This window comes from Bidens hawaiensis, unplaced genomic scaffold (genome assembly GCF_021521415.1).
Source record: "Bidens hawaiensis isolate Kalapana, Puna unplaced genomic scaffold, B.hawaiensis_p1.1 tig00028841_1, whole genome shotgun sequence".
Lineage (NCBI taxonomy): Eukaryota > Viridiplantae > Streptophyta > Magnoliopsida > Asterales > Asteraceae > Bidens > Bidens hawaiensis.
Window position 1 is genome coordinate 73290 of NW_027494744.1, and position 15494 is coordinate 88783.

The 15494-nt window shown below is 35.0% G+C and overlaps 1 protein-coding gene and 1 pseudogene across 2 annotated transcripts; one reads left to right on the top strand and one right to left on the bottom strand.

Annotated features, from left to right (window-relative positions):
* Positions 1 to 2030: 2030 nt before the first annotated feature.
* LOC143577861 (methylthioribose-1-phosphate isomerase-like) lies at positions 2031 to 3909 on the bottom strand (annotated as a pseudogene). Its single transcript, XR_013143184.1, has 9 exons — positions 3792 to 3909; positions 3626 to 3681; positions 3382 to 3543; positions 3189 to 3288; positions 2985 to 3118; positions 2789 to 2894; positions 2589 to 2727; positions 2237 to 2505; positions 2031 to 2159 (listed from the first exon to the last, which is right to left on the bottom strand). The product of XR_013143184.1 is annotated as a methylthioribose-1-phosphate isomerase-like (transcript).
* Positions 3910 to 8230: 4321 nt separating this feature from the next.
* LOC143577862 (protein ANTI-SILENCING 1-like) lies at positions 8231 to 14114 on the top strand. The gene is made up of 11 exons (XM_077061585.1): positions 8231 to 8449; positions 9566 to 9927; positions 10004 to 10172; positions 10242 to 10462; positions 10569 to 10595; positions 10705 to 10797; positions 10880 to 10961; positions 11045 to 11135; positions 12892 to 12993; positions 13125 to 13251; positions 13847 to 14114. Exons 1-11 carry the CDS (start codon positions 8320 to 8322, stop codon positions 13913 to 13915), a joined length of 1473 nt encoding a protein of 490 aa, XP_076917700.1. The 5' UTR covers positions 8231 to 8319; the 3' UTR covers positions 13916 to 14114.
* The last annotated feature ends 1380 nt before the right edge of the window (positions 14115 to 15494 follow it).

The following is a 15494-nucleotide window of genomic DNA, read 5'->3' on the forward strand; positions in this document are numbered from 1 at the left end:
ACTTTGTACTTTTGTAAAAGTCTTTTAACAAATGAAATAACTAAATGTGGAGGCTGCTTTTCAATGTGTAGCCACAAATTAATTAAGAATGAACCCGAGGAAGAAATGCAATCATTTCATTGTTTGTGCCCGGCCCATAATCGTTCCCAAAACACATGGTTAAGTATGTGATGATAACTTGATTTTGTTACTAGATGATGCATGGTAATAATGTTGTCTGGAATAATGGTTTCGGCAAACATTATATATAGGCGACGATTCAGGTTTGACGGGGTTCAAACTGGTTTCAATGTATAAACAGGGTTGCAACCGGACATGTCCAAACAAGGTTACCTCCAACTGGTTACAAAACCAGGTTTGGTTCCCAACCCATCTGTGAACTCTTGTTAATTAACGCCCTTACGAGTAAATGCTTTGGGACTTGGTTCTTCCATCAGGCAAGTGTACGTTTTCTCGCCTCACTAATTTGTAAGCATATATATAACACTACAACAATAATTAATAACATATATAATGCACCGTGTGATGTATAATTTGAGGTGACATTTAACAGAATTCATTCAGTATAGAATAGAGGCACAGGTTTCAATTGCATCCATTAAAAACCAACAATCTTGTTTCCAACACGTGGAACTAGACATTCAAGTATATATATATAAAAACCAAAATGACATGCCACCAAAATCCTACAAGTTCCATATTATACTAAACAATATGAAGCAGCCCAAAACCTAGCTAATATGTAGCAACCAAAAGCTCTTATCAACCAACAGCCATAGCTCGGTATACCATCTTAACTACACACATAAATAAATAAATAATTAGCAATACATCATAAAAATAAAATTGTGAATTAACAACAGTTTTGACTTACCACTTCATCAGTTCAGTTTCGTATACGGTAAGGTATGGGTTCGAAAATTGCATCAAATGCCTCGACCGTCACCCAACCAAATCCCTTGTCGCCCCAACCGAAACCCCAAGAGTTCTTTATTTCGATGTTCAATATCAACGAACTGACCGCCAACACATAGATCCCAGAGCACATGTATGTACAACATCTGTCATACTTCTTCACATGACATAGTTTGTAAGTGTCTTTATTTTACATACACCATTCACGTGTGTGTGTGTCTGTTGCTTGGTTTCATTTTTGTAACACCGGTCTTCACTTTATGAATTTTTCAGGATAGCGTACTTTGAACGTTTTGGGAGTGTTAGAGATGTACACATGAAGCATTTAGTGGTCGGTAAATACACGAGGATTGCACTCGTGAAGATGAGATCACGAGTTTCAGCCAATAAGGTTTTCTTCCCCCCTTTTTGAATCCTTTTATTCGAACGACTCCTCCTTATCTCTAACCTTAGTGTTATTTATCATTCACTCGGATTCTAAATCAAAATTCGCACATACTTGAAGAGAAACGCCTAACTGCCTAACTGTCACAAAGTGATCCCCGTAAGCTAATTGTTTATGATCTGCATACTATTTTAACAAAACAAAATTCATAGTGGTAGACTAATAGCCGCTTTTTTGACAGGAAACCCCATCTGATGTACCATCCAGAAAAATTGTGTTTTTCTATTCCTAAGGATTGTGATGAAGTTGTATGCTGCTGATTATGACAGATGATGATGTTCAAAAGGTGTAGGCATCTCCATTGTTGTTGACATACTAAGGTTTTGTTATGTGATGAGGTTTATGTGTGTTTTATAACATGTTGTTTCCTCAAGTTCACGCATTGGCCCTGTTGCTTTTGTGTTGGGTATTGATGGCATTATAGTTGTTACACGTGATTCACAGGGCGTTTCGAATGGTGGTACAACACAACCACTAAGTTTTATAATCAGCAAGCGTTTATTTCTTTAGGATTCTGATGACTTTGGCTCAGGCCCAAGCTTAGGCTCATGCTCTAGCTCAGGCCACGGATTAGACAAGTCTTCATTTAGCTTCACTCTTCTTATTATTAAGACTCAACCAAAACACGCTTACACCACAAACGAGACGTACCTTGTAGCTTTAGCTATTGTGTGTGACTTATTCAATACATTACTCATAATCATAAACACACACCCTTACTTGCATATCAGTTACTGCTCCTAGTCTTGTTTATAAAACCCTTGATGTCAAACTTATTCCCAATCTTTGTAATGACACCCTAGCAAAAACACAAACACTAGAATTACTCACAAGCCCATGTGTGTGTGTGTGTGTGTCTCACAGACAGAAAGTCACCTTCTCGGTTATGATTCCACTTATAAGATTAGCTGGAGTGACGTCAAAAGCTGGATTCCAAACAAGTATGCCAGAAGCTGCAACTTGTTCTCCAAGACCTCCATGGGTATTTAGTAATTCTTTGGCTGATCTTTCTTCTATAACAATCTCATCTCCAGAAGCCAATGACAAGTCAACTGAAGTCAATGGCGCAGCAACAAAAAACAGAACACCATGATGCTTAGCAGATAAGGCTAGGCTATATGTTCCAATCTTATTGGCTGTGTCGCCTGCAACAATTGCACTTATGTTTATATATGTGCATTACATTAAAATACACGTAATAAGCAATTGTTGGTGATTGGTGAAGTACCATTGGCAGCAACACGATCTGCTCCAACAATGACAGCATGCACACGCCCGGTTTTCATTAAAGCCGCTGCTGCAGAATCTGCTATGAGAGTGGCTGGTATTTTCTCATGCACCAACTCATAAGCCGTCAATCTTGATCCCTATACTTGCAACTCAATTTCATGTAGCTTTAAAAAATAACTCTAATATTAAACTGCTTACTTGGTTAAAAGGACGTGTTTCTGTGCAATAAGCTCTGTCAAGCACTCCATTAGCATGAAGCGCACGGATTACTCCAAGAGCAGTTCCGTATCCAGCAGTCGCAAGACTATTGAAACAGAAAATCTCAGTAAATCAGGATATAATAATATTAATAAAAATATACGATGACTGAGGGGGGGAAGATTAGATTACTAGCCTGCCAGTATTGCAATGAGTTAAAACAGATACTTTGTTATTTAGATTCTGAATGAAAGATGACCCGTGTGAGCCTATTGCTTTATTGGAGGCAACATCATCCTCTAGCATTGTTTCAGCAGCATCAATGTAAGCCTGAATGAGCAGTAGCATATTACAAATGTATGTATGCATGTATGCAAGTAAGCAAAGAGTGAATGATTACCTGGAAAACTTGATTGGCATGTGCGGTGGTGGCAGCAGAGTTGGTTACAATCTCTGTAAGCCTAGATGCAGCATCTGCAAGATTCACCGCCGTTGGGCGACTATGCGACAAACAAACAAACGAAATGTTTTAACAATACACAATTATTAATAAATTAAACAAACTATATATATATAAAACATAATTAATATACCTTGAGGCAAGAAATTCCAACTTATTAATGAGAAAAGATGCAGCATCATTTGGTGTTCCGGTAAATCCTTCCAAGAGTTTTCAAGTTTCTACAGCGAGAGAAAGTGCTGCAGCTATGGCGATTGCAGGCGCCCCGCGAACCACCATCTCTCTTATTGCTTCCCTGGATATACATGCATACATACACAAAGCTTAATCTCCTCCTCCTATAATAATAATAATGAATTGTAAAGTGTTTGGCTTACCAGGCTTCATCAGCATCTCTAATGTCCAAATAGATGGTATTAAGAGGAAGTTTTCTCTAGTGAAAATTAAAATTAATTTTGACTGAATCAACAACAGTGTTATGTTATGTTATGTTATGATTAATGTTAAAAACAAGGTGAAGGCTTAATTAAATAAGAAGATAACCTGATCGAGTAGTTGAAGTGAGCCACGATGATAACGGATGGATTGCAGAATCGAGTCGTCCATCATAAGGATGGATTGTAACAGCAGCAGCGGCGATGGTGTTGCTTTGAAATGAATTATTAGGGTTTATAAAAGAAAAAGTAAGGAATATGTTTGAGAATACTGTTTAGTTTAGCATATCTGAGTTGGGCTCAAAAATGTCTACTACCATGTCACTTGATTTATTTTATAAAAAAAGCATAAACGACAAACCATATATTATCTATCTTAACTTAAGGGGCACAAGTCGGGTTTTTTTAAATACCAGTTTTCGGGTATGAAATCTGGTTTATGTATGATCGGGTGTTGAAAATCGGGTATTGGCAATACTTGGGTAGGGTTTTGGTTCGAGTATTGTCTCTAAAAACCATATCCTGTACATCGGTATACCCTCTATTTTTGTGTTTTTTCAGGCTTTTTTCCGGTATTTTTAGAGTATAGATTGGATTTTTTAAGTGGTCACAATTTTTAGGGGCATTCTAGGGTATTTTTCGGGTAATTTCGGGTATTTGAACAACCTGGTTTCGGGTATTAAAAAAACCTTGTTCCGGGTATAGAACCGGAACCGGTTTTTGTGTATTATTGTGTATAAATCGGGTCCAGCTTCGGATACGGTTTTGGTACTGAAATGCATACCTTATTAGTGCCCTACAGGTAGGGTCGGGTACGGGTTCGGGTATTGAAAACCCGGGTATAAAAAAACCGGTTCCGAGTATTTTTTTTTTTTTGGTTCGGTTTCGGGTTCGGATTTTTTTTCACCTCTCATCTTAACCATTGACCGAGGCATATATTAACAGTCAGATTGTTTTATGTTGTATTTTGGGCATATAGATTCGGGAATGACAACTCTTCACACTTGGCTTTAAATAATGTATTTTTGATACTTTATTACTTGTTAACTGTTGAGAATTGATTACCTCTATGTGGCTGATATACTAAATACCATTTACCATTTACCACGAGCTCATCCACGTTTATATCATAAGTGGTTTAGCGGTTGCAGTCATAGTTTGTCCTTAAAGACTTGGGCACACTAAGATTTTCTTTTAGGGACATCAAGGGCTATAACTTGTAATAATCTATCCCTTCTAAGGAAAATTCATTAGGCACATTAGGGATAACTAATGGAGATTAAAAAATTCAAAACCACCGTTTTTTTAATAACCGTTGCCCATGGTTCGTTATTATGCTAACTCTTTCATCACTCGAGACTCTTAATTTCTAGCATATATGCAAAACACTTGAAGATCATAAAACTAGAAGGCTTCGCTGAAGAAACATATTTGTACCTTGTACATACTTAAAAGTCTCCAAACCAGCAGGCTTGGCAAAGAAACAAAACATATATGTACCGTGTACATACTTAAAAGTCTCCAAACCAGCAGGCTTGGCAAAAGAAACAAAACATATATGTACCTTGTACATACTTAACAGTCTGCAAACCACCAGGCTTGATAAAAGAAACAAAGCATATATGTATTGTGTACATGGTTAACAATCTGCAAACCAGTAGGCTTGGCTTAAAAAACATATATGTATTGTGTACACACTTAAAAGTCATTACACTTTTTGTTTCAATTTTCGTTTATTGATTCGTTTTTTAGTTCAAACAATAATTATGTTAAGTGTTTGTTCTATTTTTTTGTATCATTTCATTCAGCAAGTGCTAAGTTATAAATTATTATTGGTCAATAGCAATGAATGTAAGACCATTCGCTATGGGGCGACTTTGAGGGTTTTTGGGGCGCGGTGGGCTGCAAACACCGTAGAGGGGCGTCGTTGAGGGCTGGGCGACTTTTACCCGATTGGTGCAACGGCCCGCGCGGATGGGGAAATCATGTGGGCCCTCTCTCTCTATGTCTCACACACATTCATACATATGTATATATATATATAATGGACGCCTTTAAGCACTAAACTATAGTGGAGCATCTTTGGGGTGGGACTTCGATGCCCTCGGTGCTTATGTGGCGCTGACGTGGCATGATGGAGAGGCTTCGAAGCCCCCACCATAACGGATGGTCTAAATATATAACAACAAGCATGCCTGGTATAATCTAATTTATATTAAATCTGTAGGTCTGACAAGAACATACATTACCTCCAATAAAGTGTCTGAATAGTAATATACGTTGGACAAAGTAATTAACTTTAGATCAGCCATGAAAACCAAGGTAGCCTCTCTCTATAAACAGATATTTAATTTTACATGTTTCAAGCTTAATTTAAAAACTAAGGAAGCCTCTCTTTATAAATAGAACCCCCTCCCCCTCTCTTCAAGCCTTAAAACAAATTAGCGAGCCTCTTCGCAAAAAAATTGTCGAAGTCATTATCTAGCAAACTGAACCATAAGAAAGACGAACCGAACGGGTACCTAAAACAAAAAACGAGCAGTTAAAAAAATTATATAATCGAAATCTTTGTTTTGAGTTCCATAACCGATCAAAACCGATCTATACACACCCCTATTTTATTGTTGTTGGTAATATTATTTTGCATTGCGATTAGTCTTGATCTCAATGATATTTAAGGTTGCATTAAAGAGTGTTGTAAATAAGCGTACCTTGATATGGGCAGATCGAGTCCAACAAGGTTTATAAGAAAATTATATTATTATATAGTGTTTAGGAGTGTTAATCGTGTCAAGTTGATACAATAAAGGTTTTAGGTCAAATAGGTGAACCCGAACTTTAACAACATATTTATTCATGCCAAATACATTGATCCTAATCCAAACACACTTTTAGATAGTGTCATGTTTCAACTCAATCAATGTTAAAGTTCATTGAGAATAAACATTGTAACTTGATAACAGTTTAAACAATCTTGCAGCTCAACTCAATGAACACTTTTTTATGGGAAAACTGTCATGGAGTTTTATTTGTTTATTTAATATATATATATATATATATATTAATTTTTTGTACCCAATAAAAAAAATTAAAATGTTTTCATGACTTTCTCAATTATTTAAAGAATTTATATTTTGTAATTCTAAAATTTATTAAGTTTATACATTTAATTGATTTTATTTTAAAAGTTCGGTTTTTAACCTAAACGCTTATGTATGTGCATTAGGTTTTTCGAGATGTTTAGACTAGTTATTACAATAACCGAGTTTGACTGGATTAGCAATAATCGGTTCGGTTATTAACCAATAGCTTGAAAATGGTTAACCAGTATACGGACTTCTTGGCAGCTATGCCTTCCTAAAAGGCTAAAAGTGTATTCTTTTTCTTCTATTTATAATAATTTAAGGCCAAAAATCCTTTAAAAGAACAGTCTCATTTCATTTTATCGTTAGTTTTCGATTTTGTAAATATACAAATTATTTTTAAAAGAATATTTTGTTGCCATTCTTTTAGGACATCATCCATTGAACTTTATAATAATAAACAACTTATTATATTTGTTTAATTGATGGAAAAGTATAAAGAAAGCCAAAATTGATGCTTGGTTAATATATCACAGTTGGAATATTAATCAAGAAAACAAAAGTTGTTTTATCCACGTTCACACTTGATTTTTCCCATGAATGCTTTTAACGAATTTATAAACTTATAATTAAATTAATTACTCACTGTATTATTTTTTTTCTCATTATGGGGGTGTTTAAGATTCCTTATTTTCATCAACTTCTAACTTATAAACTTTTTGAAAAGTTGATAAGGTGTATAAGGTGTTGACAAACCATAAGGCTTTATGGATTTTAACTTATGGAGAAAACAAAACAAATATGTTTTGAAAAGTTAGAAATGTGTAACTTATTAACTTAATGGATTTGATTTACCTAATACACTCCTCTAACCAAAAAAACTCATTACACTCATTTTAAAAAAGAGTGTCATTTTTGTTTTCCCTGACACATAAGCTAATCTAAACATTTTTTTAAAATATTATTTTAAAAAATACATAAGTTAATAAGTACTTTTAACAAAAAGTTTTTTTCCCCTTAAATAAGCAATCTCAAACACACCCTATATACAACATAAAATAAAATAATTTATAAGAAACAAATAAATAAAGTAGTTATAATTATCACATTTATAAAAGACAAATAATGATTTGGCACAAAAGTGTGATGAATGATCACATATTCACATACATAGTTATGAAGAATAAAAGAACAAGTTGAAATTATGTGATATATTTATAAGCAAAATTACTAACGATAATATACTTACAATTTCAACGATTTAAGGTGGATAAAAAGGTATATTTTACATAAGTACAATATAAAGTAACATTTACATGTTCCTTTATGTAATTACATGTGCTATCATCCTTTCTTTAAATTTAACAAACAAATATTAAAATTACTTTTATTTAATTTGACCACAATGAAATTGATGAATCTATACAATGCGGTAATTGTATGCAAACCTTATTTGATAATCCATCACGGGTCTGAGATGTACGTACGGACTCTGCTCACTCTAGCCCCGTAGCCGGAGTGCTTTCTACTCCCCGCGCATTTTAGCCCGATCGCATGCGCATTATAGCCCCCGCTCATCTCTCCTCAACTTATTATCCTGCGCGCCTTCAAACAGTTAACTTTTTTCTGCTCTGCAAATATGTGTGTTTGATCGACGTCTTTCACTCCTGCAACTTTCAATCCGGTAATATTATTATTATTATTATTATTATTATTATTATTATTATTATTATCTACTTAATCTCTTATCATTATATTATCATCGATAGCGATCATTTAGGGTTTGTAGATGTTTAGATATGCTATTATGTTACTAGAACTAACTAACTTAAGGCAATGTTGATCGTTTTAAAGCTGAAATCGGTGTTTACCGGTGACTTCAGTTGATGATCAATTGATCATATCGTTATTGTTGTTCGTGTTGCACTCATCGTTATGATTTAGTTGTTATTTATTGAAGGATTTGGTATCTAGGGTTTGTAGTAGTGATTGTGGTTGATGAACAGGTATTTGTGGTCAAAATTGGTCAAATGATGAAGAGGTTACTGGTTACGTATGGTTTACTTAAAAGGTTAATGTGTAAAAGAGATTAGAGATATGCAACTTATGGTTTTACATTAATCTTATATGGCTGTAAATAGGGCTAGAAATCTTAAAAGCTGGTAAGTAAAAGAGATGAGAGTCGGTGTGCGGGGTTTGGTTCCGTTATTAGCCTAAAACCGAAGCTGAAACTGAAGTCATCCGTTAATCCGTTTTATTAACCGACTCGGGTTTTGGTTCGGTTAAGTTCGGTTGATAACCAACACCAAAGTTGGGCTTTCAATTTTTATTTAGAAATACATTAGAAGGCATTAATAAATTATATGAAGACATGAAGTAGAGGTATAAATATACATGAAGTGGAGGTATAAATACATAAAATGGAGGCATAAAAATGAGTATTATATGAGAATATGAATGGTTCGGTTCGGTTCGGTTAATTTCATTCAACCGAGGGTACAACAAAAACCGATAATGATTTTCAGTTAATTCAGTTTGGGTTCGTCGGTTTTCCTTTAGGTTATTGCTCACCATATTGAGAGAGATGCAATGTTTGGTTGTACGTAAAGCTTATTTGGTCGTACATAAGAGCAAATTGTAGTCTTAGCATGTACAAAGATTCTTCTTAAGATTGTAGTCAACAGAATATCTATCTGTATATCCACTCACTTGAATAGCATGTAGCATTTGTAATAATATACTTTCCTTGTAGATAAATCTGTCCTAATTTGGTATTAAATGATCATTCTGTAACCTGCAGATATGTCAACACTTGAAGAAGAAAATGCAAATCTACCAGGGGATATTGATTTCATATGGGGCCATAAAGCGTGCCCTGGTAAAAAGAATCCAATCATCCAACATTATGAATCATTTACTTTAGATGGTGTAGGCTACTTTCTTTATGATTCTGTTTACATGCGGTGTGTGCATCAAAAACCGCCGTATGTTGCCAAAATTATTGACATGTATGAGACTCCACGTTTCAAAAAGATGGTGAAAGTTGTGTGGTATTTTCGTCCCACAGAGGCACAAAAGTGGTTAGAAGGTGCTTGTTATCTCAACAATGAGTTGTTCTTGGCTTTGGGTGAAGGCAATGGTGTTTGTAATTTCAATCCTGTGGTAATAAATGTTTTTAATCATAAAATTTCTGTTTATTCTATATTTCTATTTTGCTGATTTGAATATGACACTTTAGGAAGCAATTTGTGGGAAATGCAATGTTGTGTGCACATCTAAAGATAAAAGGAATCCAAAGGCATCAATGGAAGAATTAAAAATGTCAGACTATGTGTTTTATCGGGTATTTGATGTAGAAAAATGCAGATTATCAGAAAGATTCCCGGATAAGATAGCTAGAACTGCAGGTTTGTGGATACCATATTTTGATTGTTCTTAATCATTGTTTACACTAATTTCTGTGTATGAATTTGCAGTTGGACACTTTTTTAATCAAAAACCCAAGAGCCCTGAAGTTAGAGGAAAGTCAAACTCGTCGTGTGAAACGGTCAACACTTCTTCAAATGTTGTGAGGTTTACTGCTTCATCTGATACCCATCACTCTAAGAAAAGAAAACCGCTAGAATTTGAAGTTGATGAAAAGAAGAGTGTTGAAGCTGATAGTCCATCTATAGTGCTCAAGAAAAAACCAAAAGTGGTAAGTTGTTAAACAATTAATATCCAAGTGGGCTTACAAAGTTTGGTTTTTGACTTTGGTTGACTGTTAAAGAGTTGTATGTAACATTTTTGTTGTGTGCATGCAGGATACAAGTGAATGGTTCAAGAAAGCTGTGAGTTATCTGTTATCCTTAATTCATTGACTTGTTTAAATGCATTTAAAAATGCATACATTTGTTACATGAAAAATTTGAACTTATTTATGTTATTTGTTTTCACTAGCCTTGGGAGGAGAGGAAGCAGAAAGCTCATGAAGCAGGCTCTCTGGTATTGTTAGAGAATTTGGATCGTTCATTTACATCATCGGATGTAGAGGTACGTTTATAATATTATTCATTTACACATGACTATTTATTAAATGTGACAAATAAACTAATTATGATCTCCTTTTCTTCAGGATATTGTTTTGGATGCTTTTAATATAAAGGTTAGTGCAAAGATGATACAATGGAGTGCATATTCTTCAAGCCGACACAATGGTATCTTCACTCTGACACTCTTAGCCTTTCATGATATATTACACAGAAGGTAATTATATAACATATACAAAATGCTATTCTAGGACAAGCTCTTGTCATATTCAACTCAAAAGATGAGGCGGACTTTGCTATTAACGTGCTAACAACCCGATGTTTAATCATAGATGGTGTAAGGTATTCTATTTACAATTTTACATGTCATAAGCTTTGTTTGTTCCACATTCACGTAACACTACCCACATAAGTGTAAGCCTACAGAGCCTAGTGAATTCAAGAGTTTTCACAACTAAAACCGCCAAAAAACCTGTAGGTTTTGTGTTTTCAATCTGGCTTGCATAGCTTTCAGAATCGTGTAATTCACTTTCAGATTAAAGTATTTCATGAGTACACGAAATCGATAACTGGATAAGATAAGACAGATGAGGCTTTTGCAAAGATCATGTTCTTTTTTGTAACATGTGTCAGTTTTTACATTGGTTACCGAAATTAGACCAGATGATACCTTTATATAAGTGTCGAACCATTATAATGGTTGGGGTGAAGTGTCGCAACCTTTTGTGAAAAGGTAGTGAAGTTGGTGTGACTGTTGGGGTTACATCATTAGGAAAGTATCATCAGGAACTCCATGGCAGTAACTCTGTTGCCACTGAAGTTCTAAGTTCTTACCGGAGAACAAGATGCTACTGCATCTCATTTCCTACTTAAGTTTAGTTTTTACTGATAGACTGCCATTGGACAAAGCTTAGTTTACTACCGAACTTTAGTTTTTTAGTCTTTTAGGGACCTAGCGAATTGCGATCCCGCGTACCACGATCCATGTGACTATGCTCTGGCAAAGGGCGGTAGGTTCGAGGCAGCGCTCTGGCAAGGTCAATGGGTTGGCCCCATGTGGGTCCAACCTGGCTGGGGTCCAGCTGAATGGAAAAAAGTTGTTTGAAATCTTTGAAAGTAACTTCCTTTCGGTTGTAAATTAAAGGTCGGTAGTGACTTTGAGGGTCGGTAGCTACTTGTTCTATAATAGCAAATAAAAGGCGGTAGCATCTTATCAGTAGCTGTTGAGCTTAATGTCGAAGTGCAGTTTCTGCATACCATAGGGAACTGCTACGATTACACTATAACAGCGATAACAGTATTTATACCATTGAGGCGTTTCACCCCAACACGTTTGTTGATTTGACACCTATTTATGGGTAATCACTTGTTCTTTGGAATTAAACTGTCTTATCCGGTTTTGATTTCGTGATACTCTGTACTCGAAATACTTTAATGTAATAGTGAACTCAACACGATTCAAAAAGATATCCTCCTACAATGTTTATATAACTCAAATAACGTTATAGCACTTAAACTATTAAATCATCATCATCATCGTACTCAGTATATCCCACCAATAGCAAAGCTATGGTAGGGTCGGAGGAGGGTAAGATGTAGGCAGCCTTACCTCTACCCCATAGGGATAGAGAGGCTGCTTCCGGTGAGACCCCCGGCTCGATAGTAGTTTTGCATCAAGCCTTGGACATAAGGCACATAGCACTCAATCATCGGGACACCAGCTGATCGGTGCATGTACCCTTATCTTTCAGCTATCAACGCCACTACATGATGCCTGATTAACCGTCCGTCACTTTTAACGTTATTTTCACGAGATTAGTAAAATAACGTCAAAATTAGTGCAATTTCACTTTTGCCCACCCGAGGGTTCACACGTATATACATCATATGTGCGCACCGCAAGCAGGGCTAACTTAAACTATTAAATAGTTTAACTAAATAGTTTAATAGTTTAACTTAAACTATTAAATAAATCAATCAATTGCAATATAACTAAATATCCACCATGTACAACTAAACAAACAAGCAAACTATTTAGTAAAATCCTACTCGTAACAAACTATACGAGGATATATCTTAACCTGGTTTTGTGGTCCAGAGTTGTTATCGGTAGTCGACCATCATTGAAGGCGCTTGGCATCCACCACACATCAAAGTATTTTGGTCACATCGCTATCGACACTATGAAACGAAAGCACTGATGGAAACGGTAACTTTATCATGCTTTGTTTGTTATTATCAATTTTGACTTGAAAAAGACCCAGAACCACATACCCTCTCATTCACTTACTATAGGCCAAGTTACCATCCCAAAGTTCATAATTTTTTTTACTCCCAACAGAAAGATGCGATTTCAACGTCTCATCATTCGCAGCCCAATACTATTGCATTTGATATGGCAATGGAGTGGTGGGCACAACAAAAGAAGCAGGAACTAGTTTGGGATGCATTATATAAGGTACGTGCGAAAGGTGAAACCATCATATATGATTCATTTACACATATCATGTTTGTTTATAATCGTTCATTTTTTTTTGTACATTTAAAGGGTAAAAGGATGAAAATGCTCTCATGTGCAGTGCACATGAGGCGACTTAACTGTAAAATTACACATTCGTTAGTGTAAAGGACTGAACCAAGGCTAAAATCCAAATAAAGGATAGGAAGTGAAAATCATTTTAGTAAATGACCCATTCCATAACTTTGGGTATTCAAAAGGAAAAAAATTGCGATTTACTAATCTATTACTAATACTATTTTAGAATAATTTTCATATTTTGAAACCCTTTGTTTACTTTTGAAATGTTGGATGTAATAAAATGGAATTTTAGGCTTTAATATGGATATTCATATCACGTTTGATTGGCATCCGTTTGTTTTTTCATTTATTTTCATTTTTGTTCGTGAACCATTTGTTTAGAATATTAACGAACGAACATAAATGACCACGACCATGTTCGCTTTCTTAACTAACAAACTCAGGACAATAAAATCCATTCATTTAAATGTTTGAGTTCGTTCGGTTCTATTGTAATAATCATCTATCTTTTCAGCGACAAGCAGAAGAAATTGCTAAAATTATGCCTCGCTACCAGAGTTCCAAAAAGGTTAGTAGTTGCTGATGAAGATGGTATAGTAAAGGGTTCTCTGTTTTGCTGGTAAAGATGTATAGGACCAGAAACATTACATACGTGACTTTTGGTTAACTGTTAGTAGACTAGGTGATTCTATAGGGGTGTTCGTCGGGCTGGAATCTGGAAATACTAATCGAGTTATTTTGAGATGAACTTCGAATTAGAATTCAGAAAACCAATTCAAATATGGGTTGATTGGTCAGTTCACCTTTAAATTTGTAATTTCCTTTGAAGTAAACTGTTGACATTGAAAAGATTTAGCTAAAAGTTTTGTTAGGAGCTTTAAATGTTATTACAATTGTTGAGACATTCATAGAGCATTATGCTTTTGTATCTGCCTATAAATTAGCTAAATAGCATCTTATCTCTAAGCTTTGTTCACACTTTTAGAACAGATCTCATTTTCGGTGGTGTAGTGTTTGACATTTCAAAAGTGAGGTGGTGGGTTTAAATCCTTGCAATTACAAAGCTAGGAAAATTTTAGGTGAAAAATTTTGTTTTTTATAAAGAAAAAAAGACCAAGATGTGTATGAAGATAATATAACAAGTCGGCTCTTTACATATGGTGATTCAGTGTAGCATTTGTTATTCAAAGTTCGAACCGCTATACGAACCGTAGGGCTGGGTCGGTTTGGAAACTGGTTTGTCCCAAACCGGTTTTAAGTGAGTATCGGGTCTGGTTCTAAACTTCTAAACCGGTTTTTTTGAACATTAGTGGCATACCTCTTAGTGGAGGTGTACAAACAAACCGGTTAGGAACCGATTAGATAATACCGAACCAAACCGGTCCATTTCTCAAACCGGTTCCCAAACTGAACCAAACCGCCGGATCTATAAGCGGTTTGGATTTTTTTCAATAAAACCAATTCTAAACCGGCCCGAGCCGGTCTAGATGAGGTTGGGTAGTTCTATGCTTAAACGGGTTTCTAAACACCCAATCCGTTTGATCTTTAAATAAACGGTTCAATCCATTAACATGTTTAAGGTTAAAATTAGCATATATGTAACTAGCGGGGTTTAACCCGTGTGTTGGTATGTCGCGGTATACTGCCCAAAAAAAATAATGTTTTCGAAAATTTTAAAAAGTTGTAAAACTAAGGGGAAAAGAAGGAAAAATAATATATATATAAAAAAAACATTAGTTCATGGTTTCACGTGAACCAATGGGAGTCCGCAACATGGACCAATAGAAACCGAGCACTAATGTATTATACAATTCACAAGTTTAATCTAACAATCCGGTATTTCCTATTACAAATTTATTAGAACTCGTCTATCATGTTTAACTTTTGATTACAATCCATATACAATCAACCAACTGTTTTGACCCATCATCATGTTTAGACAAAGTAGTTAAATGGATAGTATGTATGTTATATGATTTTAAAGGCGTTTATGTTAATATTAATTTCTTTAATACGAATAAATATCACATAGAAGGGGTTGTATGAGTTGTATCTCTGTAATTTATCTTTTCAAAACCCAGATAATTTTTACTTTCTACAAAAATATTTAAATGCATGTTTAAGAAAATAAATAAATTTATATAATATAAAGCATGCGGCAT

What these genes read in the sequence shown, in the direction of transcription:
- LOC143577862 (XM_077061585.1), top strand. Translation starts at nt 8,320, where the DNA reads ATGCGCATTATAGCCCCCGCTCATCTCTCCTCAACTTATTATCCTGCG. An exon ending in CTCCTGCAACTTTCAATCCG is followed by an intron (nt 8,450 to 9,565) that starts GTAATATTATTA and finishes TGTAACCTGCAG; the next exon opens with ATATGTCAACACTTGAAGAA. An exon ending in TTTGGGATGCATTATATAAG is followed by an intron (nt 13,252 to 13,846) that starts GTACGTGCGAAA and finishes CTATCTTTTCAG; the next exon opens with CGACAAGCAGAAGAAATTGC.